We start from the raw sequence: 25,116 nt of genomic DNA on the forward strand, positions 1-25,116 counted from the left end.
ACGGGCGCAAACAGCTACAACTCAAGCCAACCGGCAAAAGTGACCAGCGCAAAATACCGTCAATAATATAACAATAAGGTTCACCAATAATTCCCCAAATAGGGTACAGACTGGCGCGAAGCAACAAACACAAAACAAAACAATTCCACACAAAGACATGGGTGGGAACAGAGGAATATATATATATATATATATGTTTTGTCTTGTTCCCCGCACACCTGGTTTACATTCCCTAATCACACTGCATATATATATATATATATATATATGTGCGGGGAACAAGACAAAACAAATGGAACAATGAAAAATGGAGCGCCGATGGCTAGAAGGCCGGTGACGTCGACCGCCGAACGCCACCCGAACAAGGAGGGGAGCCGACTTCGGCGGAAGTCATTGACAACCCTATTTACCAAAACTCACATAAACCAGGTATACCCCTGTGAGAGACAATGAACAAAACTATTAACATGATATATTTGTAATATTAACACACTAATTGTGCTTAAGGGTCTATTCATCGTCAATCTCCCCTGAAATAACAAAATTATACATTTTACAGTCAGAATCACTAATTTAAGCACATGTAAAGGCTAATGGATACTGGTAAAATCATCTGTTGGATCATCTTCATGAAGTATATTGATAACCCAACAACTTCAATTTAGTTATAAATATAATAAGTTACCTTTTCACTGTGTATTCATCTGTCACTGTTCAATTCAAGTTGTGTGTATTCACTGCTTTGTATTCTATTGTTAAACTGACGGTCCTTTGACCAGAGCGATCAAGTGCATTTTCGTTTTGTTGAGACACAATGTTCATGACAGTTCAGACAATGTATAGTCACTGACCCACTGCACTGGTGTTTTTACATGATGACCTTTTTACTTCTAATTTACAACGATGGCTGTACTGATGGCTCAAGTGTGTCTGTGCGCTGCTCTTCAATACTAACTTAGTTTCATTTAGTGACACAAGGAAACAGAATAAATAATGAAACCTGTTGAGCAGGTGCTCTGTCACAGTCAGTCAGTCCCTTACCATATTTCAGGAATTGTTCCCGTAGTTCACGGTATTAAGGGCGTGACAGTCAGTAAACGGTGTTGGATGTGGGTTTTGAGTCTCCCTGCAACGTACAATACTACACTTGTCAACCAGAACAGTAAGGAGAAGCAAGGTAAGGTATTTTTGTTAGTTTGTTTTTCAGTGAAATGATAGATGAGGATGATAGTGAAGAACTGAATAATAATTTAGGTCAATGTTAAAAGGAGGGGGGGGAGAGACAGGAATTGGCCTACATGGGATCTTCACTTGGATGGTAATGAGACTAACCTCCTTTCTGACTTGAGGCTTAAATACAAATCTAAATGTTTCTGTTGTATCTGTAACTCATTATTACTTAGGGTCTGACATGATATAAGCAACATCAAATAACAGTGCATATCAGGAGCACAGATTGAATATCTGAGTTTCCATGTTTTCAACTGATTCATTTGCCCTGACTGGCCCAACAATACACTATCTGTAGTCACATTGATTTCCTTAGTTGGTTTATTAGTTAAAGATATTTTGTGCTGTCAAGTTTTATACGTAAGACTTTCTGGTAGTGGTAGCAGTAGCTCCATTAAGTTTTCTCTGCTACCTATTGGTGTTTATATAAATATTCTGTAGCCTGTTGGTGCCTATATTTTTCTGGCGTCTTTCAATTCCCTCTTCTGTTGCATGCTGGTGCCTATATTTTTCTGGTGCCTGTTGTTGGTGCCTATTAGATCCTTTCCTGTCTGAAAAGCTAAATAATTCGATAAAACATTTTTCAACATCAAGCTTGTTTTTCTTGTGTTCCTTTTGTTATTTGTGCGGTAGACATGACATGATTGATGACTGATGTCAACTGCTTTTGAACAAACCTGCAACAATTTGGACATCAGCACTTCAGTGATCAACGTGCTAATGTTTATAGGAAGAGCAGTGTGGCCAATAAAGGTAAAGTTAAATAGTTATGAAAATCTAATTCTACCTGAACAATAATATGGCACATAAAATACATTTTTCCCACACTGCACTTTCAGAAGTGTGTTTGATTTGCATAGCAACGTGTCTAAGGATGGAGTTGACACTTGATTTAGACAGTTCAGTAGGATCCCCCATTCAGAACTGACAGTGAAGCTGGCTAAGAAGTCATCAGATTGGCACAGACAAAGGGACTGGAAATGTCTAAATCAAATGTCAACTACCTTCACGCAGAGAAGGCTACTAATCTAAATCAGAAGAGCAGGCCTATAAAAGGACAACAGAGCCCTAGTCTTTTACACCAGGGCTTGGGGCCCGGCCCACGACGTAGATGTGACCAATATGGCCATACAAGAACTGAGATTATGCCAGTAAAGCATGTTGTCATTACATATAAGATGAATCTGTTTGGCATGGTACATTTGGTGGTTGTCAAGTACATTTCTTTGACTATAGACCTACCATGCTATTTGTAACCCATTTCCATTTTTATGATTGTACTTTTGTCATAATATGGGTATCAATAATGTTAGATGAGATATACAGAATCTGTTTTTCATTCAGTGAATGTCGACTTCCATATGCAGCAGAATTTATTTATATTTTCAGAAATCCAGTAACATTTTCACTTTGAAATAATATGTATGTTATATGAATTTCCTACAGTACGTCCGTCCGCACATCATTCAGAAATGTATTTTGACACTTTTTTGGAGGAATACTCTGTAGCGGTTAGAGTGTTGGGCCAGTAACCGAAAGGTTGCTGGATCGAATCCCCGAGCTGACAAAAAATATCCCCGAGCTGTAAAAATCTGTCGTTCTGCCCCTGAGCAAGGCAGTTAACCCACTGTTCCCCTTGCGCCGAAGACGTGGATGTTGATTAATGCAGGCCCCGCACCTCTCTGATTCAGAGGGATTGGGTTAAATGCGGAAGACACATTTCAGTTGAAGGCATTCAGTTGTACAGCTGACTAGGTCTCCCCTTTCCCTTCCCCTTTATTATATGTTGTTTACAATGAATTGTCTTACATAATGTATTTCGACATGACATTGGAACATGTGAGGAATTGTCCACTCACCAGGGACAGGGACATTCTAGGAATGAGGAATGAACTTCAGCTATTATACTTAACATAACATAAATGTTTTGTAATAATAGCAGATCACATTTCAAACAGTGTCTTTCCTACTTATAAATAAATGGCTTCACACTGTGAAGCAGTGTTGTTGTACAATAAGTCCAGATGAGATTCATTATTTCAATTAGCACATTACATAAGGTTATAATGAAGACGATATCACAAATCCCTTGATTCAGCTTAATCAGATTTTTTTTTTTTTTAATCTCAGAATTACAAATCATGAAATGAAACAATAGATACTTCCATGGGCATTTTTAAATGAAGCGTGCATGATATAGGTGCTTCAGAAAAGTTACCTGTGGGGTTTTATTGTGTACTTTAAACATTATAGTGAATGTAGGTTTTTACAGTTCTTCCTGTTTTTTTTCTCAACTCCTTTGCCTTGTTTCCCCATAACAGGAATGGCAATAACAAAGAATGGGCTGAGTGTCCTTGTTCTCCTGGTGACATGCTCTGTTTTGGAAACACGGGAATTCATTGAGATTTCCAGCCTTTTTTCACAGGTATTATGTTAACGATACCTCATGCTGTCCAATAGAAACCTTCCGACAATATTTAGGAACAAATGTAACAGAAGATGAGAAACTTAGCGTCTTGATGATCTTAGTAAGAGTTGTGTGGTCTACTGTTAAGTTCTTGCACCATAACTATCATGATTTCTTTGGACATATTAATGGTTGAACTGGTTAGTGTGGAGTCTCGTGATTAGATGATCATACAGTATTGAACCACCCTTGAAACCCCCCAAAACCTATCAAACAGGATATTCTAAATGTGGAAAATATTCTAAGATGATATGGACTCTCTGTAGCAAATGTAAATATGGATACTGACTTTCATTCTCTTGGTAAAGGCATTCAACACAGAGTACAACCCACATCTGTCACATGTTCGGGGGAAAAGAGCAGGTGAGTTTAGTCAATGGAACACCTTTAAATGATCTTGCAAAGCCAAACATCGTCCTCTTGAATGACAATTCAAACCATGTATTTAAAAAGAGCATAGGAACTCTTCTCCTGAACGTCACCCTTTCCTCTATTTCAACCCTTACAGTATTATCCAATCGATGGAACTACATCATTGATGTTGAAGTGAACGTGTCAGACATCAAAACAATAGAGCAAATTAAGTCAGCTGTGAATTCAACAAGTCTTCCCCTCACTCTCAACAACTCCACTGAAATCTCTGACGTACACATCACTACTGGTAGGTATACTGTTGGGCTTGCTAGTGCTAAGCATTGCTTTTCTAATTATGTAGGAGAAAAATCATTGATTGACATTTTTTTTTACATGCACATGTCCTGAAACCCATTTCCATTTCAGTGTGCTACCCAAATGGTACTGGATTCCAGTGCAGATGTGAGGACCAGTATCGTTGGTCATATAACAACTGTGTCACATATGGATCCTGTGATGACATCACTGGTGACACATGTGGATGTATCAATGCCAATCCAGCTGATGGACAGTACTGCCAGCCATACACAAGTAACTTATTATTTGTTTATAAAATACTTGAATCTGTATTAATGAATAAACTTGATATAAAAACTGAATAAACTTGATATTCGAATTGCAATTTAATAACACAAATAACTGCTCTGGTTTGATATAACAATGCAAATGCATGTTCCATATATTTGATTCAACAGAACCTGTAACTCTTCTGGAGTACTTTGTGGAAGTTGAGGTCAATGTCAATGACTTAAAAGCCATAGACGAACCGAAGAACCTTCTGAAAAACCTCAGTTTACCATTCGCACTTAGTAGCACGATCAACATCACTGATCTCAACATTACTACAGGTAAGAAATATTTAAGTTCTTGATGAATTATTTTATTTAAATCGTAGAAAATGATGATTTATACTGATATTTTGTTTTTCAGTGTGCTACACAAATGGTACTGGATTCCAGTGCAGATGTGAGGACCAGTATCGTTGGTCGTGTAACAATTGCGCCATCTATGGGGCATGTGAAGAAAATACAGATAAACCCTGTAGCTGTATTAATGCAATTCCTTCTGATGGAGAGTACTGCCAGTCGGTGCAAAACCCAAGTAAACGCCAAAGTCTTGTATTTTATAGATTTAATTGTCATGATATTTTTCCTATTTCTCTTGAACCAATGAAGCAATGTTATATTTTCGTCACATTACAGACTTTACAGCATGTCCAACAACAACAGCCTCTCCTACAACAGGTAATGTAGGACCAAAATATATCTGATGAATTACCTAAAAAATAAACGCATGACAATTGTTTTGGGATATTGATGGATTAAATCTATTTAATATTAGCAAGTTAATGACTGACATTGTTCATTTTCAGTTCCAACAGTACCACCGACTCTCTATGAGTACATGATTGAAATTGAACTGAACACCACAGACGTTACAGTGATAGATCAACTGAGAGCAATTCTGAGAAATGCTATTTACCCTGTCAGAATCAATAATCTGATACAAATCACTGGTGTTAACATGTCTACAGGTAAGACTTCAATGTACACGTTTATATTTTGAATTGCTTACACACTGATTAAGTGTCATATTGATTTCTTGATCTACTCTCATGTCCTCAGTTTGCTTCCCAAATGGTACTGGATTCCAGTGCAGATGTGAGGACCAGTATCGTTGGTCATGTGACCAGTGTGTCTCTTTTGGGAATTGTGATGACATCACATCTGACACATGTGGATGTATCAATGCCATTCCTCCAGATGGACAGTACTGCCAGTCTGTTCACCACCAAAGTAAGAACCAACATCCTCACACATTTGACATTTGTTAACATTTTCTAATATGTGTAACTAACCAATATCCTATTTTCTTCACCTTAAAGACTTCACAGCATGTCCAACAACAACAGCCTCTCCTACAACAGGTAATAATGGAGAAAGATATATCTGATGAATTGTACTAAGAGCCATGGCATTACTATTGTCTTGTCATGTTTTGTCATTATGATGGATCTAAATCTATTTAATATTAGCAAGTTAATGACTGACATTGTTCATTTTCAGTTCCAACAGTACCACCGACTCTCTATGAGTACATGATTGAAATTGAACTGAACACCACAGACGTTACAGTGATAGATCAACTGAGAGCAATTCTGAGAAATGCTATTTACCCTGTCAGAATCAACAATCTGACAGAAATCACTGGTGTTAACATGTCTACAGGTAAGACTTCAATGTGCAAGTTAATATTTTTAACTGCTTACACACCGATTAAGTGTCATATTGATTTTTTGATCTACTCTCATGTCCTCAGTTTGCTTCCCAAATGGTACTGGATTCCAGTGCAGATGTGAGGACCAGTATCGTTGGTCATGTGACCAGTGTGTCTCTTATGGGAATTGTGATGACATCACATCTGAAACGTGTGGATGTATCAATGCCATTCCTCCAGATGGACAGTACTGCCAGTCGGTTCACCACCAAAGTAAGAACAAACATCCTCACACATTTGACTTTTGTTAACATTTTCTAATATGTGTAACTAACCAATATCCTATTTTCTTCACCTTAAAGACTTTACAGCATGTCCAACAACAACAGCCTCTCCTACAACAGGTAATGTAGGACCAAAATATATCTGATGAATTACCTAAGAAATAAACGGCATGACAATTGTTTTGGGATATTGATGGATTAAATCTATTTAATATTAGCAAGTTAATGACTGACATTGTTCATTTTCAGTTCCAACAGTACCACCGACTCTCTATGAGTACATGATTGAAATTGAACTGAACACCACAGACGTTACAGTGATAGATCAACTGAGAGCAATTCTGAGAAATGCTATTTACCCTGTCAGAATCAATAATCTGATACAAATCACTGGTGTTAACATGTCTACAGGTAAGACTTCAATGTGCAATTAATATTTTTAACTGTTACACACCGATTAAGTGTCATTTTGATTTCTTAATCTACTCTCATGTCCTCAGTTTGCTTCCCAAATGGTACTGGATTCCAGTGCAGATGTGAGGACCAGTATCGTTGGTCATGTGACCAGTGTGTCTCTTATGGGAATTGTGATGACATCACATCTGAAACGTGTGGATGTATCAATGCCATTCCTCCAGATGGACAGTACTGCCAGTCGGTTCACCACCAAAGTAAGAACAAACATCCTCACACATTTGACTTTTGTTAACATTTTCTAATATGTGTAACTAACCAATATCCTATTTTCTTCACCTTAAAGACTTTACAGCATGTCCAACAACAACAGCCTCTCCTACAACAGGTAATGTAGGACCAAAATATATCTGATGAATTACCTAAGAAATAAACGCATGACAATTGTTTTGGGATATTGATGGATTAAATCTATTTAATATTAGCAAGTTAATGACTGACATTGTTCATTTTCAGTTCCAACAGTACCACCGACTCTCTATGAGTACATGATTGAAATTGAACTGAACACCACAGACGTTACAGTGATAGATCAACTGAGAGCAATTCTGAGAAATGCTATTTACCCTGTCAGAATCAATAATCTGATACAAATCACTGGTGTTAACATGTCTACAGGTAAGACTTCAATGTGCAATTAATATTTTTAACTGTACACACCGATTAAGTGTCATTTTGATTTCTTAATCTACTCTCATGTCCTCAGTTTGCTTCCCAAATGGTACTGGATTCCAGTGCAGATGTGAGGACCAGTATCGTTGGTCATGTGACCAGTGTGTCTCTTATGGGAATTGTGATGACATCACATCTGAAACGTGTGGATGTATCAATGCCATTCCTCCAGATGGACAGTACTGCCAGTCGGTTCACCACCAAAGTAAGAACAAACATCCTCACACATTTGACTTTTGTTAACATTTTCTAATATGTGTAACTAACCAATATCCTATTTTCTTCACCTTAAAGACTTTACAGCATGTCCAACAACAACAGCCTCTCCTACAACAGGTAATGTAGGACCAAAATATATCTGATGAATTACCTAAGAAATAAACGCATGACAATTGTTTTGGGATATTGATGGATTAAATCTATTTAATATTAGCAAGTTAATGACTGACATTGTTCATTTTCAGTTCCAACAGTACCACCGACTCTCTATGAGTACATGATTGAAATTGAACTGAACACCACAGACGTTACAGTGATAGATCAACTGAGAGCAATTCTGAGAAATGCTATTTACCCTGTCAGAATCAATAATCTGATACAAATCACTGGTGTTAACATGTCTACAGGTAAGACTTCAATGTGCAATTAATATTTTTAACTGTACACACCGATTAAGTGTCATTTTGATTTCTTAATCTACTCTCATGTCCTCAGTTTGCTTCCCAAATGGTACTGGATTCCAGTGCAGATGTGAGGACCAGTATCGTTGGTCATGTGACCAGTGTGTCTCTTATGGGAATTGTGATGACATCACATCTGAAACGTGTGGATGTATCAATGCCATTCCTCCAGATGGACAGTACTGCCAGTCGGTTCACCACCAAAGTAAGAACAAACATCCTCACACATTTGACTTTTGTTAACATTTTCTAATATGTGTAACTAACCAATATCCTATTTTCTTCACCTTAAAGACTTTACAGCATGTCCAACAACAACAGCCTCTCCTACAACAGGTAATGTAGGACCAAAATATATCTGATGAATTACCTAAGAAATAAACGCATGACAATTGTTTTGGGATATTGATGGATTAAATCTATTTAATATTAGCAAGTTAATGACTGACATTGTTCATTTTCAGTTCCAACAGTACCACCGACTCTCTATGAGTACATGATTGAAATTGAACTGAACACCACAGACGTTACAGTGATAGATCAACTGAGAGCAATTCTGAGAAATGCTATTTACCCTGTCAGAATCAATAATCTGATACAAATCACTGGTGTTAACATGTCTACAGGTAAGACTTCAATGTGCAATTAATATTTTTAACTGTACACACCGATTAAGTGTCATTTTGATTTCTTAATCTACTCTCATGTCCTCAGTTTGCTTCCCAAATGGTACTGGATTCCAGTGCAGATGTGAGGACCAGTATCGTTGGTCATGTGACCAGTGTGTCTCTTATGGGAATTGTGATGACATCACATCTGAAACGTGTGGATGTATCAATGCCATTCCTCCAGATGGACAGTACTGCCAGTCGGTTCACCACCAAAGTAAGAACAAACATCCTCACACATTTGACTTTTGTTAACATTTTCTAATATGTGTCACTAACCAATATCCTATTTTCTTCACCTTAAAGACTTTACAGCATGTCCAACAACAACAGCCTCTCCTACAACAGGTAATAATGGAGAAAGATATATCTGATGAATTGTACTAAGAGCCATGGCATTACTATTGTCTTGTCATGTTTTGTCATTATGATGGATCTAAATCTATTTAATATTAGCAAATGAATGACTGACATTGTTCATTTTCAGTTCCAACAGTACCACCGACTCTCTATGAGTACATGATTGAAATTGAACTGAACACCACAGACGTTACAGTGATAGATCAACTGAGAGCAATTCTGAGAAATGCTATTTACCCTGTCAGAATCAACAATCTGACAGAAATCACTGGTGTTAACATGTCTACAGGTAAGACTTCAATGTGCAAGTTAATATTTTTAACTGCTTACACACCGATTAAGTGTCATATTGATTTTTTGATCTACTCTCATGTCCTCAGTTTGCTTCCCAAATGGTACTGGATTCCAGTGCAGATGTGAGGACCAGTATCGTTGGTCATGTGACCAGTGTGTCTCTTATGGGAATTGTGATGACATCACATCTGAAACGTGTGGATGTATCAATGCCATTCCTCCAGATGGACAGTACTGCCAGTCGGTTCACCACCAAAGTAAGAACAAACATCCTCACACATTTGACTTTTGTTAACATTTTCTAATATGTGTAACTAACCAATATCCTATTTTCTTCACCTTAAAGACTTTACAGCATGTCCAACAACAACAGCCTCTCCTACAACAGGTAATGTAGGACCAAAATATATCTGATGAATTACCTAAGAAATAAACGCATGACAATTGTTTTGGGATATTGATGGATTAAATCTATTTAATATTAGCAAGTTAATGACTGACATTGTTCATTTTCAGTTCCAACAGTACCACCGACTCTCTATGAGTACATGATTGAAATTGAACTGAACACCACAGACGTTACAGTGATAGATCAACTGAGAGCAATTCTGAGAAATGCTATTTACCCTGTCAGAATCAATAATCTGATACAAATCACTGGTGTTAACATGTCTACAGGTAAGACTTCAATGTGCAATTAATATTTTTAACTGTACACACCGATTAAGTGTCATTTTGATTTCTTAATCTACTCTCATGTCCTCAGTTTGCTTCCCAAATGGTACTGGATTCCAGTGCAGATGTGAGGACCAGTATCGTTGGTCATGTGACCAGTGTGTCTCTTATGGGAATTGTGATGACATCACATCTGAAACGTGTGGATGTATCAATGCCATTCCTCCAGATGGACAGTACTGCCAGTCGGTTCACCACCAAAGTAAGAACAAACATCCTCACACATTTGACTTTTGTTAACATTTTCTAATATGTGTAACTAACCAATATCCTATTTTCTTCACCTTAAAGACTTTACAGCATGTCCAACAACAACAGCCTCTCCTACAACAGGTAATAATGGAGAAAGATATATCTGATGAATTGTACTAAGAGCCATGGCATTACTATTGTCTTGTCATGTTTTGTCATTATGATGGATCTAAATCTATTTAATATTAGCAAATGAATGACTGACATTGTTCATTTTCAGTTCCAACAGTACCACCGACTCTCTATGAGTACATGATTGAAATTGAACTGAACACCACAGACGTTACAGTGATAGATCAACTGAGAGCAATTCTGAGAAATGCTATTTACCCTGTCAGAATCAATAATCTGATACAAATCACTGGTGTTAACATGTCTACAGGTAAGACTTCAATGTGCAATTAATATTTTTAACTGTACACACCGATTAAGTGTCATTTTGATTTCTTAATCTACTCTCATGTCCTCAGTTTGCTTCCCAAATGGTACTGGATTCCAGTGCAGATGTGAGGACCAGTATCGTTGGTCATGTGACCAGTGTGTCTCTTATGGGAATTGTGATGACATCACATCTGAAACGTGTGGATGTATCAATGCCATTCCTCCAGATGGACAGTACTGCCAGTCGGTTCACCACCAAAGTAAGAACAAACATCCTCACACATTTGACTTTTGTTAACATTTTCTAATATGTGTCACTAACCAATATCCTATTTTCTTCACCTTAAAGACTTTACAGCATGTCCAACAACAACAGCCTCTCCTACAACAGGTAATAATGGAGAAAGATATATCTGATGAATTGTACTAAGAGCCATGGCATTACTATTGTCTTGTCATGTTTTGTCATTATGATGGATCTAAATCTATTTAATATTAGCAAATGAATGACTGACATTGTTCATTTTCAGTTCCAACAGTACCACCGACTCTCTATGAGTACATGATTGAAATTGAACTGAACACCACAGACGTTACAGTGATAGATCAACTGAGAGCAATTCTGAGAAATGCTATTTACCCTGTCAGAATCAACAATCTGACAGAAATCACTGGTGTTAACATGTCTACAGGTAAGACTTCAATGTGCAAGTTAATATTTTTAACTGCTTACACACCGATTAAGTGTCATATTGATTTTTTGATCTACTCTCATGTCCTCAGTTTGCTTCCCAAATGGTACTGGATTCCAGTGCAGATGTGAGGACCAGTATCGTTGGTCATGTGACCAGTGTGTCTCTTATGGGAATTGTGATGACATCACATCTGAAACGTGTGGATGTATCAATGCCATTCCTCCAGATGGACAGTACTGCCAGTCGGTTCACCACCAAAGTAAGAACAAACATCCTCACACATTTGACTTTTGTTAACATTTTCTAATATGTGTAACTAACCAATATCCTATTTTCTTCACCTTAAAGACTTTACAGCATGTCCAACAACAACAGCCTCTCCTACAACAGGTAATGTGGGACCAAAATATATCTGATGAATTACCTAAGAAATAAACGCATGACAATTGTTTTGGGATATTGATGGATTAAATCTATTTAATATTAGCAAGTTAATGACTGACATTGTTCATTTTCAGTTCCAACAGTACCACCGACTCTCTATGAGTACATGATTGAAATTGAACTGAACACCACAGACGTTACAGTGATAGATCAACTGAGAGCAATTCTGAGAAATGCTATTTACCCTGTCAGAATCAACAATCTGACAGAAATCACTGGTGTTAACATGTCTACAGGTAAGACTTCAATGTGCAAGTTAATATTTTTAACTGCTTACACACCGATTAAGTGTCATATTGATTTTTTGATCTACTCTCATGTCCTCAGTTTGCTTCCCAAATGGTACTGGATTCCAGTGCAGATGTGAGGACCAGTATCGTTGGTCATGTGACCAGTGTGTCTCTTATGGGAATTGTGATGACATCACATCTGAAACGTGTGGATGTATCAATGCCATTCCTCCAGATGGACAGTACTGCCAGTCGGTTCACCACCAAAGTAAGAACAAACATCCTCACACATTTGACTTTTGTTAACATTTTCTAATATGTGTAACTAACCAATATCCTATTTTCTTCACCTTAAAGACTTTACAGCATGTCCAACAACAACAGCCTCTCCTACAACAGGTAATGTAGGACCAAAATATATCTGATGAATTACCTAAAAAATAAACGCATGACAATTGTTTTGGGATATTGATGGATTAAATCTATTTAATATTAGCAAGTTAATGACTGACATTGTTCATTTTCAGTTCCAACAGTACCACCGACTCTCTATGAGTACATGATTGAAATTGAACTGAACACCACAGACGTTACAGTGATAGATCAACTGAGAGCAATTCTGAGAAATGCTATTTACCCTGTCAGAATCAACAATCTGATACAAATCACTGGTGTTAACATGTCTACAGGTAAGACTTCAATGTGCAAGTTAATATTTTTAACCCTACACACCGATTAAGTGTCATTTTGTGTTAGAGGAATTCTTAATTCCTATATGTTTTGTAGCCAAAACCAAATTCACACTCTCTCTATTTCATAATAAGTTGTAAGTTTATCATTTATGCATGAAATAGATCGAGACCAGTCTTAAAAGCCAGGTAACAGCGTTTAATTCAAGAGAGTACTGATTCCAAATACAAAGAACATTACATTTTAAGGAGAGAACATAAAATGACGTCATCAGTTTCTCACACTCTCTCCGATCCACACAATAGCGCAGTGTCTTCAGGTCTGGAGACTGTCTTCTACTCCCCTCATAAAACAAACATTCCAATCTGTCTAAAATATATACTCTCCTCTACTAATGGAACATAAAACAAACATTTTTATCTTTCTAAAGAGATATGCCATCCCTCTCCCTTAAACCCGCAAGGTACAGACAATTAATTCGTTTTACTTACATTTTCAGTAACAGCTTAACCAAGAACCCATACATTTCATACCATAACATAATAGTATTAAAATAAATGGTTCTAATTTAATGGATACATAATTAATCATTTCAACTATAATTTCCTCCAACAATCCTCCCTTTGATTAAATATTATACATTCAAATCTACATCTAATTTTATCAAACATAAAAAACAAAAATATGAACAAACTTATAACTAACCTTATTATAGAGGCTTATCAGACTTATCATACGAATAGACTTATAATTAACCTTATTATGAAGGTTTATCACACTCTTCACCCATCATTAATCAAATCTAACCTTAACTCCAACTGTTTTTAAACCTACATCAGAATCATAACTCTTCTTATCAGGATTTTCGTTACAATCTTTATTAAAAAACGGTCTAATCCTGAGATGGGATACAACCTAGCCTCCCTAAACATCAAAAATGGTCTCATCAAATATAAATTCCCCACAAATAAAAGATCCAGATTCGTCCACTTGTTCTGTAGTCATACATTCAGTCCTCCACGGGTCAGAACCTGGAATCGGCCCATACCGCACCATCTATTGTCATAGATTTCTCCAGAGTCCTGGAAATAAGGCCTCATACACAGGGAATTAGACACCAGCCCCCTAAAACTAAAACAGTCACACAGGTGAATGTAGCCCATAACACAGTGATCATTACATTTTTCCATTTTCCAAACGTACTATCAAAACCCAATCAGTCAAAGAAGTATCCACCCCAGAGTTTTCTGCCAACCCGTGAGCCAGGGTGGTCAAACCAGCTGAGGCTTCAGGCACTGATTCGTCCGGAGCTGTGTTATTTGGGATGTAAGCACAAACATGGTCCTGATAATCACGCATACTTCTTCCTTTTCAGCCATTAACATATCTAATGCAATTCTATTCTGCCAAGCCATCCAGCTGGTTGCTTCAGTCTGTTCTGCAAAACCTTTAATAGCATCTCTGGTATACTTGTTAAAGCGCTGTTGATTATTATAAATATAATTAATCCAGTCCACGTTCTTATTGAGAGTAGACCCCCCCGGAAATGCTTAACTCTAATCCTGCTAGGATCTGATTTCTTGCTTTGACTCATCTGGCACCCCCCTTGGAACCCCAATGTTATCAATGTGTACTTAGTCAATAAGAGACCCGGATGGAATAGCTCTTTTCTCCCATTTGGCTATACTTCATGTCTTGGTGTTGAATGAGTGTCAAAAGCATTACAATGGAGCATAATCCTGTCCAATCTGTTGGTAAAACCTCGCCCTGACATCATTTCCCAAGAGTACTGTACCGGGCCAAACGGTAATAATCTCCTCCGGTCACTGTAAAGGGAGGAACCTGGGGATTTAAATACTGCAAATCAATACAACTGTCATTATCTGGCATTCCTGCTTTCGTGAACAGCTTTACCATACCGGCCCAAAGTCCTCTACCCAGAACCGTACTAGGGTGTCGACCAAGACCTGGTCATATCCATACCACAACCCTAGATTCTCCTTCATTTCTGTTTAAAGGGTTAATCGTATCTTTATGCAATACATCCCTCTCTCCTGATTACAATCAAAAACTCTCATCTTCACTCTACTCTACCTTCTTCCATACTGGGTGAGTGGATTCATATAGCCCTCTCTCTCCAAATGAGCTATGACCTGTGTCCACGATCAATATGGGAACCTGCACCGATATATGCCATAATGGCTTAGAGTCCTAGACTGTCATGTAGTTAGAGACTCCATTTTGGTCTACATAAAACTCCATTGAGAGATCCTTCCCAACCTCTACTCTAACTTCCTGTCTACCCAGATCTAGGGATCTCTTATGCTTATTTTGGAACAAAATCCTCATCGTCTAAACCATGGGTCAAATTACCACTCTCCGCATACTCAAGTAGGACATGCTGTATCAGGAATATGTCACCCACGATAAAACAGCTCAGACAAACAGCTTCCATGTGAAGCCCCACCCTCTCCCCGAGAACACATCACTTAGCAAGAGCCATACACATCTTCACTTCTATGAACAACAACAGGGATGAAAAGACAGGGAGGGTTTTTTCATTCGAGAGATGGCCCCCGGAATTCTGTTAATTCCAGTTCTCCTCTCGAACACTGTTTATTGTTCGACAGCGTTAACGTGTCTTACCCTCCCGCCGTGCGATATGAATCCGGGTAGCTCTTTCAGCTAGCTGTCACCAGGAGTCCTTGGTAGGTCCCCCCAACAAGCCTCTGGGACTGGATTGAGTGACTTCACCTGTAGTGCATAAAATCTTGGACATACAGGTTTGGTTAACAAACAGTTTCTCATTTGTTCTATCTGATTATTAGCTTAAAAAAAAATATTAGTTAATTATCCCGTAGGTCACATCCTATCCTAGAACACAACTTACCCATCCCCCCTTTGTTACCTGGCTCTGCCCAGGTAACAACCTTGCCTACTCTTAAACAATGACTTAGGTAAGATTAGTAAATTATACTAATGTCTGACATCATCATGTAGGAGCCCCTTTTAGTTTTCCACATGTCCAATTCTCCCTTGGACGTCCATTCATGTCAATCCTGTAACAATACTCTGTCAAGTTTCTTATCTACTTTAAGAACTATCTGTGTTACTTATATATTTTCTTAAATATATATATATTTACTAATTTAAACCGTAACCCATTTCTCTCATATCTCTCAAATACCACTAAGCTTCTAACTGTTTGACTTTATCTAAAATCATTGATTTTTAGAAAAAACATGTCTATGAGTGGCTTCTCTCTAAAGTCCTTACATTTCCTTAATCAATCTATCTTAATCCTAACAATGATCCTAAATCATCACAGATGTCCTATATTCCTGTTAAATTAATACTATTTAAAAACTTCTAATAAACAAACAAAGTCTAATAAATGCAATCCATATCAAAATCCTTCCTACACTAACAAGCCCTCTCCTTCAGGGACCCTCAGTATTCTATCTGACAATAACATGAATTTAATATGTGTTGCAAAGTGTGGAATACCTTATCTAAAGTAATTTATTTTTCTATGTAATTCCCTGCCCTATTGGCTTAATCTATCTCCTAATCAAACCTCAATGATAAATATGACTTTTTCTCTGTTACAATACCAAATCATTAATAGCCCATTCAAAAACTTTACAGCTAATGTTGTAAAACAGAATCCTGAACCACTTTCTCTTCAGTGATTCAAACAATAATTCTAAACCCCTAACCAAAACTCCATTATAATGAATTTACCTTAAAACTAGTAACTCAATATGACCACATTCATTATACAAATGATTCTCCCCTGAGGCTGATCAGACCTCAGAAGACAGTCACGATAAGGTCAATAGGTCATAAAATCAAAAAATTAACTTGTATAATTAAAACTCATAAACTAAAAACTCATAAAGTTCCATATGTGAGCGTGCCTCTTTAAAATACCTTTGCACTAAAACAAATAGTCCTAACAATTGTTTTATGTGTATATACTTGCAGACCTGTTTTAATTTGGTCGTTTATGGCCTCATTCTCCCCAAGATTATAATCCCAGGAAACATCTCAAATTGAGACACCTAAACATCAATTTTCCCAGAAGAACACAACACGCCTAACTAGCATTCACTATGCTACTTCCGATTCAGAAACTCAAAAGTGAACTATAAACTAAACCTAATGATGATTCCCCTTTAACTCAAATCATTAATCATAAGTTTTAAACAACGTCAATGTATATGTTTACTTAAATGAACATGCTACTCTTAGATACAATTAACCCGATAACATTATTGTATTACTTTTTCCCCTCTGCCGCAAATGTCGTACATTTCTCAGTGTAAGAAATCCTAATCCCAGATATTTACTAAAAATGTAAACGCATTTTCCCTTGGCTCCTTCAACTCACATATTTTAGATAACTTCCATCCGTCCCGGTATGAAGAATCCTACTCAAACACACCAGAACAAATGCTTAATTAAGTTAAATCAACTCCTAGAATAACCAGTCTCATAGGAACCAAACAAGTAGGTATACGGACGTTTTTATCACCTTCTGAAAAGTGACTCAAAACAATAATGCACCCATTTTCCTTCTAAAAGACACAAACCATTTTCTCCGTTACCCCCAGTCACGACATCATTTCCATGGCGACGAATGCCTCGCGAGTGATGTCATCATCAAGCGCTCAACCTAATTCGTAGCGACTTTCAATGAATTGTAAATAATTGTTGTTCGATAAACCAAACCTAATTTATCACATCTGTTAAAATCTTGAATTATAATTTATCACCCCATCGCTAATTTTATAAAACATTTCGATGGGTATAGATCGTAATTGTCTCTTCGTTATTGTTTAGAATTCATTTTGATCTAAGTAACTGTCTCGTCTTTGACTTAGTATTTTAATTACTCTATTCCCAATACGTTATTCACTTATCTAATTAAAACTCATAATAATCCATATGTGAGTGTACTCATTTAAAATACCTTGTCACTGGGAACAGGGAAATCCCCTTAACCCAAACTTTTACTATTACAACGAAACCTAATAATTCTGATAATCCCTTCACATCATTTGTTTTAAATCTCTCAATGTTTCATGTAACTCATTCAGTCTATCTTCAAATTGTCGTCCCAAAATATTTTATACACTGCCATACACTCAAACCACTGTGATTGACGTGCACTGTCCCTTTAAGATAAGACATTTTATTTTTTCCCCGCAACGAAAACGGAAAACAGATCATGTTTAGAATACGTTACTTTTTGTTCGAATTCCCTGGCGTTACCTAACCAAAAATCAATCAAACAATTTTTCACAATGAAACTATTCTTACCTATTTTATAGTCCAAAGCGTTGCACCATATAGCCCATTGAGTGCCTAGCACTTCCGTTGCAAACTGTAGCATCTTTCCAGAGTATCTTTACGATACTTCTCCTTTTTAAAATAAATGTATTTGGAACTTTTGGCCGCTTTTGAAAAGTAACTCTAAGCTATAATGCACACATTTTCCCTCTAAATGCCACAACCCCTTTTCTCTGTTTAAATTTGAGGAACGATGTTGTTCAACGTGAAACGACCCCACACATCTGCCTGCCTCTGTAAAATATATATTCCCTATTCAGATTGCGTTCAGTTTTAAATTTTAATCATCAGAGTAAAACCAACCCAGCTTCTCAACTTACTATACCCTAACATCTGAACGTACCATTTTTTGTGCTAAATTTATCATATGTCAGTCGATTCATAAATAGCTATAACGTCCGGATAGCACGAAATTGTATCGTATCTCTCCATTATTCCCTACATTTAACTTTAGGTGACTTTTTCTCCTATGATACATTTATTTTCAATACGACTCCCCTCTCAATACATTATTATTATAATTGTCCGTAGTAGCAAAACTTCGACACCGGTAATTCCTAGAAAATCGTCCTAATTTAAAACCCTTCCTGGCTATATTCGTAATATCAGCTTCCATTCAGGTTCTTTGTCTGAGTCAGATTTTGGACGCCTCCCTTCCATTCTCTTTGTTCTCCTATTACGGTAATCTCCCGCTAGTTTCCGACACTTCTTTTGAGGAATTTCTAAACAGTCCTTACCGTTACTTAGCTATGGTATTTCATCACTTATCTATGCCTTTCTATATTTAATTTTAAATTTTATGTGCGTGTACTTCTATAAATTTGCAATTTACCGTTACTAAATCACTTTTGTTACTTTTCTGTCTGACTATGTGTGTGTCTCTTTAATGGAAATCTTATCAATAGCTTTGACTTTTGAATCAGATATTAGGTCTTACCTTACAACTATAAGCCCAGGGTTTGTAAATCCCTAGTTAATATCTTATTTTCCGGTTGTGTCAGAGGGCTTTTAAAGAACGCTAATAATCGTTATCTCACGCCACTAATTGTTAGACTCCCCTCTTGTATGGAACTATCCTGTCTATAGATTTGGCTTTTATCTCATTTCTTTAGATTTAAGTTCCCTCTCCTCCTTATTTGGATATTTCCGTAGTATTAGTTGAATCGGAACGATGATCAATACTGCCACAATTCAAATGACCAATCCAGTTATCTTGCGCATTCTTGCTGTCTCCCCACGCCCAGTATTTGTACAAGATCACCGTCCTGTCCCCCAGTACCTATTTAATATCCCGTCTTAATCTCGGGCGGGTGTGCCTCTCATGATTAAGTTTAGTTTATTTACGGTAGTGCACATTGCCACAGGTTATTTTCGAACCTGCTTCAGTGTATATCGGTTATACAAAACCCAGTGTATGTTGGTCATACAAAACCCTGTGGGAATAGCAAAGCTCCCATTATTGATGAATTCTGAAAATTTTAGAACATCAATTAAAGAACTCAAATCCCCCCAGAATCGAGAATAAAGGCTACTATACCTGCTGCCGACTGGGAAAAGCAATGTTCGTTGTATCTAGTCACCTTCCCTGATTTCTGTGATAATACGCAGGCCTGAATTTTAACCTCAATTCGGAGGCCATTACTTTTTTTTTTGTAAATGGGTGTCTCCCGTCCGTGCACGATTTTCAGCGTACTACCTCCAGATAACAGGGAGGGGTATTTAGATCTGGGATCGAAGGACCAATTGTTAGAGGAATTCTAAATTCCTATATGTTTTGTAGCCAAAACCAAATTCACACTCTCTCTATTTCATAATAAGTTGTAAGTTTATCATTTATGCATGAAATAGATCGAGACCAGTCTTAAAAGTCAGGTTACAGCGTTTAATTCAAGAGAGTACTGACTCCAAATACAAAGAACATTACATTTTAAGGAGAGAACATAAAATGACGTCATCAGTTTCTCACACTCTCTCCGATCCAAACAATAGCACAGTGTCTTCAGGTCTGGAGACTGTCTTCTACTCCCCTCATAAAACAAACATTCCAATCTGTCTAAAAGATATACTCTCCTCTACTAATGGAACATAAAACAAACATTTTTATCTGTCTAAAGAGATATGCCATCCCTCTCCCTTAAACCCGCAAGGTACAGACAATTGATTCGTTTTACTTACATTTTCAGTAACAGCTTAATCAAGAACCCATACATTTCATACCATAACATAATAGTATTAAAATAAATGGTTCTAATTTAAATGTATACACAATTAATCATTTCAACTATAATTTCCGCCAACATTTTGATTTTTTGATCTACTCTCATGTCCTCAGTTTGCTTCCCAAATGGTACTGGATTCCAGTGCAGATGTGAGGACCAGTACCGTTGGTCATGTGACCAGTGTGTCTCTTATGGGAATTGTGATGACATCACATCTGAAACGTGTGGATGTATCAATGCCATTCCTCCAGATGGACAGTACTGCCAGTCGGTTCACCACCAAAGTAAGAACAAACATCCTCACACATTCGACTTTTGTTAACATTTCTAATATGTGTAACTAACCAATATCCTATTTTCTTCACCTCAAAGACTTCACAGCATGTCCAACAACAACAGCCTCTCCTACAACAACAACAATCTCTCCTACAACAGGTAATGTCGGACCAAACCCTATCTGATGAATTACCTAAAAAATAAACACATGACAATTGTTTTGGGATATTGATGGATCTAAATATATTTAATATTAGCAAGTTAATGACTGACATTGTTCATTTTCAGTTCCAACAGTACCACCGACTCTCTATGAGTACATGATTGAAATTGAACTGAACACCACAGACGTTACAGTGATAGATCAACTGAGAGCCATTCTGAGAAATGCTATTTACCCTGTCAGAATCAACAATCTGACACAAATCACTGGTGTTAACATGTCTACAGGTAAGACTTCAATGTGCAAGTTTATATTTGTAATTGCTTACACATCGATTAAGTGTCATATTGATTTCTTGATCTACTCTCATGTCCTCAGTTTGCTTCCCAAATGGTACTGGATTCCAGTGCAGATGTGAGGACCAGTATCGTTGGTCATGTGACCAGTGTGTCTCTTATGGGAAATGTGATGACATCACATCTGACACATGTGGATGTATCAATGCCATTCCTCCAGATGGACAGTACTGCCAGTCTGTTCACCACCAAAGTAAGAACCAACATCCTCACACATTTGACATTTGTTAACATTTTATAATATGTTTAACTAACCAATATCCTATTTTCTTCACCTTAAAGACTTCACAGCATGTCCAACAACAACAGCCTCTCCTACAACAGGTACCTTTAGAAATACCTAGTGAAAAACATGACATAGTTTTTGCAATCCTTAGAATAGTACTGTTGTCATGTCTATTGATAACCTACAGTAGGCTACATTTCATGCTATTCAAGTCATAGTTTTATCATTTACAGCTGACCCCACAAAAGCACTAATCACAGTACCCAGTGAGGGCTGTCCAATGAGATAAAGCAGTTCATCCCACAACACAGCTCATCACAATAACCAGCAAATACAATCAAGTACCTGTGAATAGAGTTTGTTCTGAACTCATCACACATTTGTCACAATCTGTCTGTCTCTCTGTCACTCTCTTTCTGCTTTAGACTCTACAACACCTGAGGCCAGCACTACAGAACAAATTACTACAGTTGATAACACAACACAACTGACCACAGTTACCAGTAAGTATCATCAAGTTCTAGAAGACAAAATGTGTGTTTCTCCCCTAATGTAGACTCTACAACATCTGCACCCACAACAGAATACAGTACTACAGCTGACCCCACAACACAACTGACCAGTTATCAGTAAATACAATCAAGTACTAGTTAAAATAATTTGTTCTTAAATTCAGGTCTTCACATGTTTGTCACATCTCTCTCTCTCTCTCTCTCTCTCTCTCTCTCTCTCTCTCTCTCTCTCTCTCTCTCTCTCTCTAATTTAGACTCTACAACACCTGAGGCCAGCACTACAGAACAAATAACTACAGTTGATAACACAACACAACTGATCACAGTTACCAGTAAGTATCATTATGTTCTGGAGAACAAAATGTGTGTTAAACCCCTGCTGTAGACTCTACAACATCTGTACCCACAACAGAACGAATAACTACAGCTGACCCCACAACACAACTGACCACAGTTACCAGTAAACACATGACAATTGTTTTGGGATATTGATGGATCTAAATATATTTAATATTAGCAAGTTAATGACTGACATTGTTCATTTTCAGTTCCAACAGTACCACCGACTCTCTATGAGTACATGATTGAAATTGAACTGAACACCACAGACGTTACAGTGATAGATCAACTGAGAGCAATTCTGAGAAATGCTATTTACCCTGTCAGAATCAACAATCTGACACAAATCACTGGTGTTAACATGTCTACAGGTAAGACTTCAATGTGCAATTTAATATTGTCAACTGCTTACACACCGATTAAGTGTCATTTTGATTTCTTGATCTACTCTCATGTCCTCAGTTTGCTTCCCAAATGGTACTGGATTCCAGTGCAGATGTGAGGACCAGTACCGTTGGTCATGTGACCAGTGTGTCTCTTATGGGAATTGTGATGACATCACATCTGAAACGTGTGGATGTATCAATGCCATTCCTCCAGATGGACAGTACTGCCAGTCGGTTCACCACCAAAGTAAGAACAAACATCCTCACACATTCGACTTTTGTTCACATTTCTAATATGTGTAACTAACCAATATCCTATTTTCTTCACCTCAAAGACTTCACAGCATGTCCAACAACAACAGCCTCTCCTACAACAACAACAACAATCTCTCCTACAACAGGTAATGTCGGACCAAACCTATCTGATGAATTACCTAAAAAATAAACACATGACAATTGTTTTGGGATATTGATGGATCTAAATATATTTAATATTAGCAAGTTAATGACTGACATTGTTCATTTTCAGTTCCAACAGTACCACCGACTCTCTATGAGTACATGATTGAAATTGAACTGAACACCACAGACGTTACAGTGATAGATCAACTGAGAGCAATTCTGAGAAATGCTATTTACCCTGTCAGAATCAACAATCTGACACAAATCACTGGTGTTAACATGTCTACAGGTAAGACTTCAATGTGCAATTTAATATTGTCAACTGCTTACACACCGATTAAGTGTCATTTTGATTTCTTGATCTACTCTCATGTCCTCAGTTTGCTTCCCAAATGGTACTGGATTCCAGTGCAGATGTGAGGACCAGTATCGTTGGTCATGTGACCAGTGTGTCTCTTATGGGAATTGTGATGACATCACATCTGACACGTGTGGATGTATCAATGCCATTCCTCCAGATGGACAGTACTGCCAGTCGGTTCACCACCAAAGTAAGAACCAACATCCTCACACATTTGACATTTGTTAACATTTTATAATATGTTTAACTAACCAATATCCTATTTTCTTCACCTTAAAGACTTCACAGCATGTCCAACAACAACAGCCTCTCCTACAACAGGTACCTTTAGAAATACCTAGTGAAAAACATGACATAGTTTTTGCAATCCTTAGAATAGTACTGTTGTCATGTCTATTGATAACCTACAGTAGGCTACATTTCATGCTATTCAAGTCATAGTTTTATCATTTACAGCTGACCCCACAAAAGCACTAATCACAGTAACCAGTGAGGGCTGTCCAATGAGATAAAGCAGTTCATCCCACAACACAGCTCATCACAATAACCAGCAAATACAATCAAGTACCTGTGAATAGAGTTTGTTCTGAACTCATCACACATTTGTTACAATCTGTCTGTCTCTCTGTCACTCTCTCTCTCTGCTTTAGACTCTACAACACCTGAGGCCAGCACTACAGAACAAATTACTACAGTTGATAACACAACACAACTGACCACAGTTACCAGTAAATACAGTCAGTACTAGTGAAAATAATTTGTTCTGAAATTCAGGTCTTCACACGTTTGTGACAATATCTCTGTCTGTCTGTCTGTCTGTCTGTCTGTGTGTGTCTCTCTCTCTCTCTCTTTCTCTCTCTCTCTCTCTCTCTCTCTCTCTCTCTCTCTCTCTCTCTCTCTCTCTCTCTCTCTCTCTCTCTAATTTAGACTCTACAACACCTGAGGCCAGCACTACAGAACAAATAACTACAGTTGATAACACAACACAACTGATCACAGTTACCAGTAAGTATCATCAAGTTCTGGAGGACAAAATGTGTGTTTCTCCCCTAATGTAGACTCTACAACATCTGCACCCACAGCAGAACACAGTCCTACAGCTGACCCCACAACACAACTGACCACAGTTATCAGTAAATACAATCAAGTCCTAGTTAAAATAATTTGTTCTTAAATGCAAGTCTTCACATGTTTGTCACACCTCCCTCCCTCCCTCCCTCCCGCCCTCCCTCCCTCTCTCTCTCTCTCTCTCTCTCTCTCTCTCTCTCTCTCTCTCTCTCATTTAGACTCTACAACACCTGAGACCAGCACTACAGAACAAATAACTACAGTTG

At 37.5% G+C, this 25,116-nt stretch overlaps 1 protein-coding gene and 1 long non-coding RNA gene across 2 annotated transcripts in view; one reads left to right on the plus strand and one right to left on the minus strand.

Moving 5' to 3' along the window:
* Positions 1-3,054: 3,054 nt before the first annotated feature.
* LOC115107483 (uncharacterized) overlaps positions 3,055-25,116 on the plus strand; it is a 39,047-nt gene continuing 16,985 nt past the window's right edge. Inside the window, exons 1-26 of the mRNA XM_065008486.1 lie at positions 3,055-3,069; positions 4,006-4,060; positions 4,206-4,358; positions 4,478-4,642; positions 4,807-4,959; positions 5,737-5,907; positions 6,178-6,245; positions 6,431-6,601; positions 7,113-7,283; positions 7,793-7,963; positions 8,473-8,643; positions 9,153-9,323; positions 9,847-10,017; positions 10,527-10,697; positions 11,218-11,388; positions 11,912-12,082; positions 12,595-12,765; positions 20,904-21,045; positions 21,134-21,196; positions 21,326-21,487; positions 21,579-21,749; positions 21,973-21,993; positions 22,852-23,004; positions 23,096-23,266; positions 23,355-23,420; positions 23,802-23,972. Coding sequence (XP_064864558.1) covers positions 3,055-3,069; positions 4,006-4,060; positions 4,206-4,358; positions 4,478-4,642; positions 4,807-4,959; positions 5,737-5,907; positions 6,178-6,245; positions 6,431-6,601; positions 7,113-7,283; positions 7,793-7,963; positions 8,473-8,643; positions 9,153-9,323; positions 9,847-10,017; positions 10,527-10,697; positions 11,218-11,388; positions 11,912-12,082; positions 12,595-12,765; positions 20,904-21,045; positions 21,134-21,196; positions 21,326-21,487; positions 21,579-21,749; positions 21,973-21,993; positions 22,852-23,004; positions 23,096-23,266; positions 23,355-23,420; positions 23,802-23,972 — 3,610 coding nt within the window. The remainder of the gene's footprint in view (positions 3,070-4,005; positions 4,061-4,205; positions 4,359-4,477; positions 4,643-4,806; positions 4,960-5,736; positions 5,908-6,177; positions 6,246-6,430; positions 6,602-7,112; positions 7,284-7,792; positions 7,964-8,472; positions 8,644-9,152; positions 9,324-9,846; positions 10,018-10,526; positions 10,698-11,217; positions 11,389-11,911; positions 12,083-12,594; positions 12,766-20,903; positions 21,046-21,133; positions 21,197-21,325; positions 21,488-21,578; positions 21,750-21,972; positions 21,994-22,851; positions 23,005-23,095; positions 23,267-23,354; positions 23,421-23,801; positions 23,973-25,116) is intronic.
* Positions 13,371-20,886, minus strand: LOC135564298 (uncharacterized). Its single transcript, XR_010460877.1, has 2 exons — positions 20,080-20,886; positions 13,371-15,957 (listed from the first exon to the last, which is right to left on the minus strand). It is a non-coding gene; the product is annotated as an uncharacterized LOC135564298 (long non-coding RNA).

This window comes from Oncorhynchus nerka, linkage group LG24 (assembly GCF_034236695.1).
Source record: "Oncorhynchus nerka isolate Pitt River linkage group LG24, Oner_Uvic_2.0, whole genome shotgun sequence".
NCBI classification, from domain to species: domain Eukaryota; kingdom Metazoa; phylum Chordata; class Actinopteri; order Salmoniformes; family Salmonidae; genus Oncorhynchus; species Oncorhynchus nerka.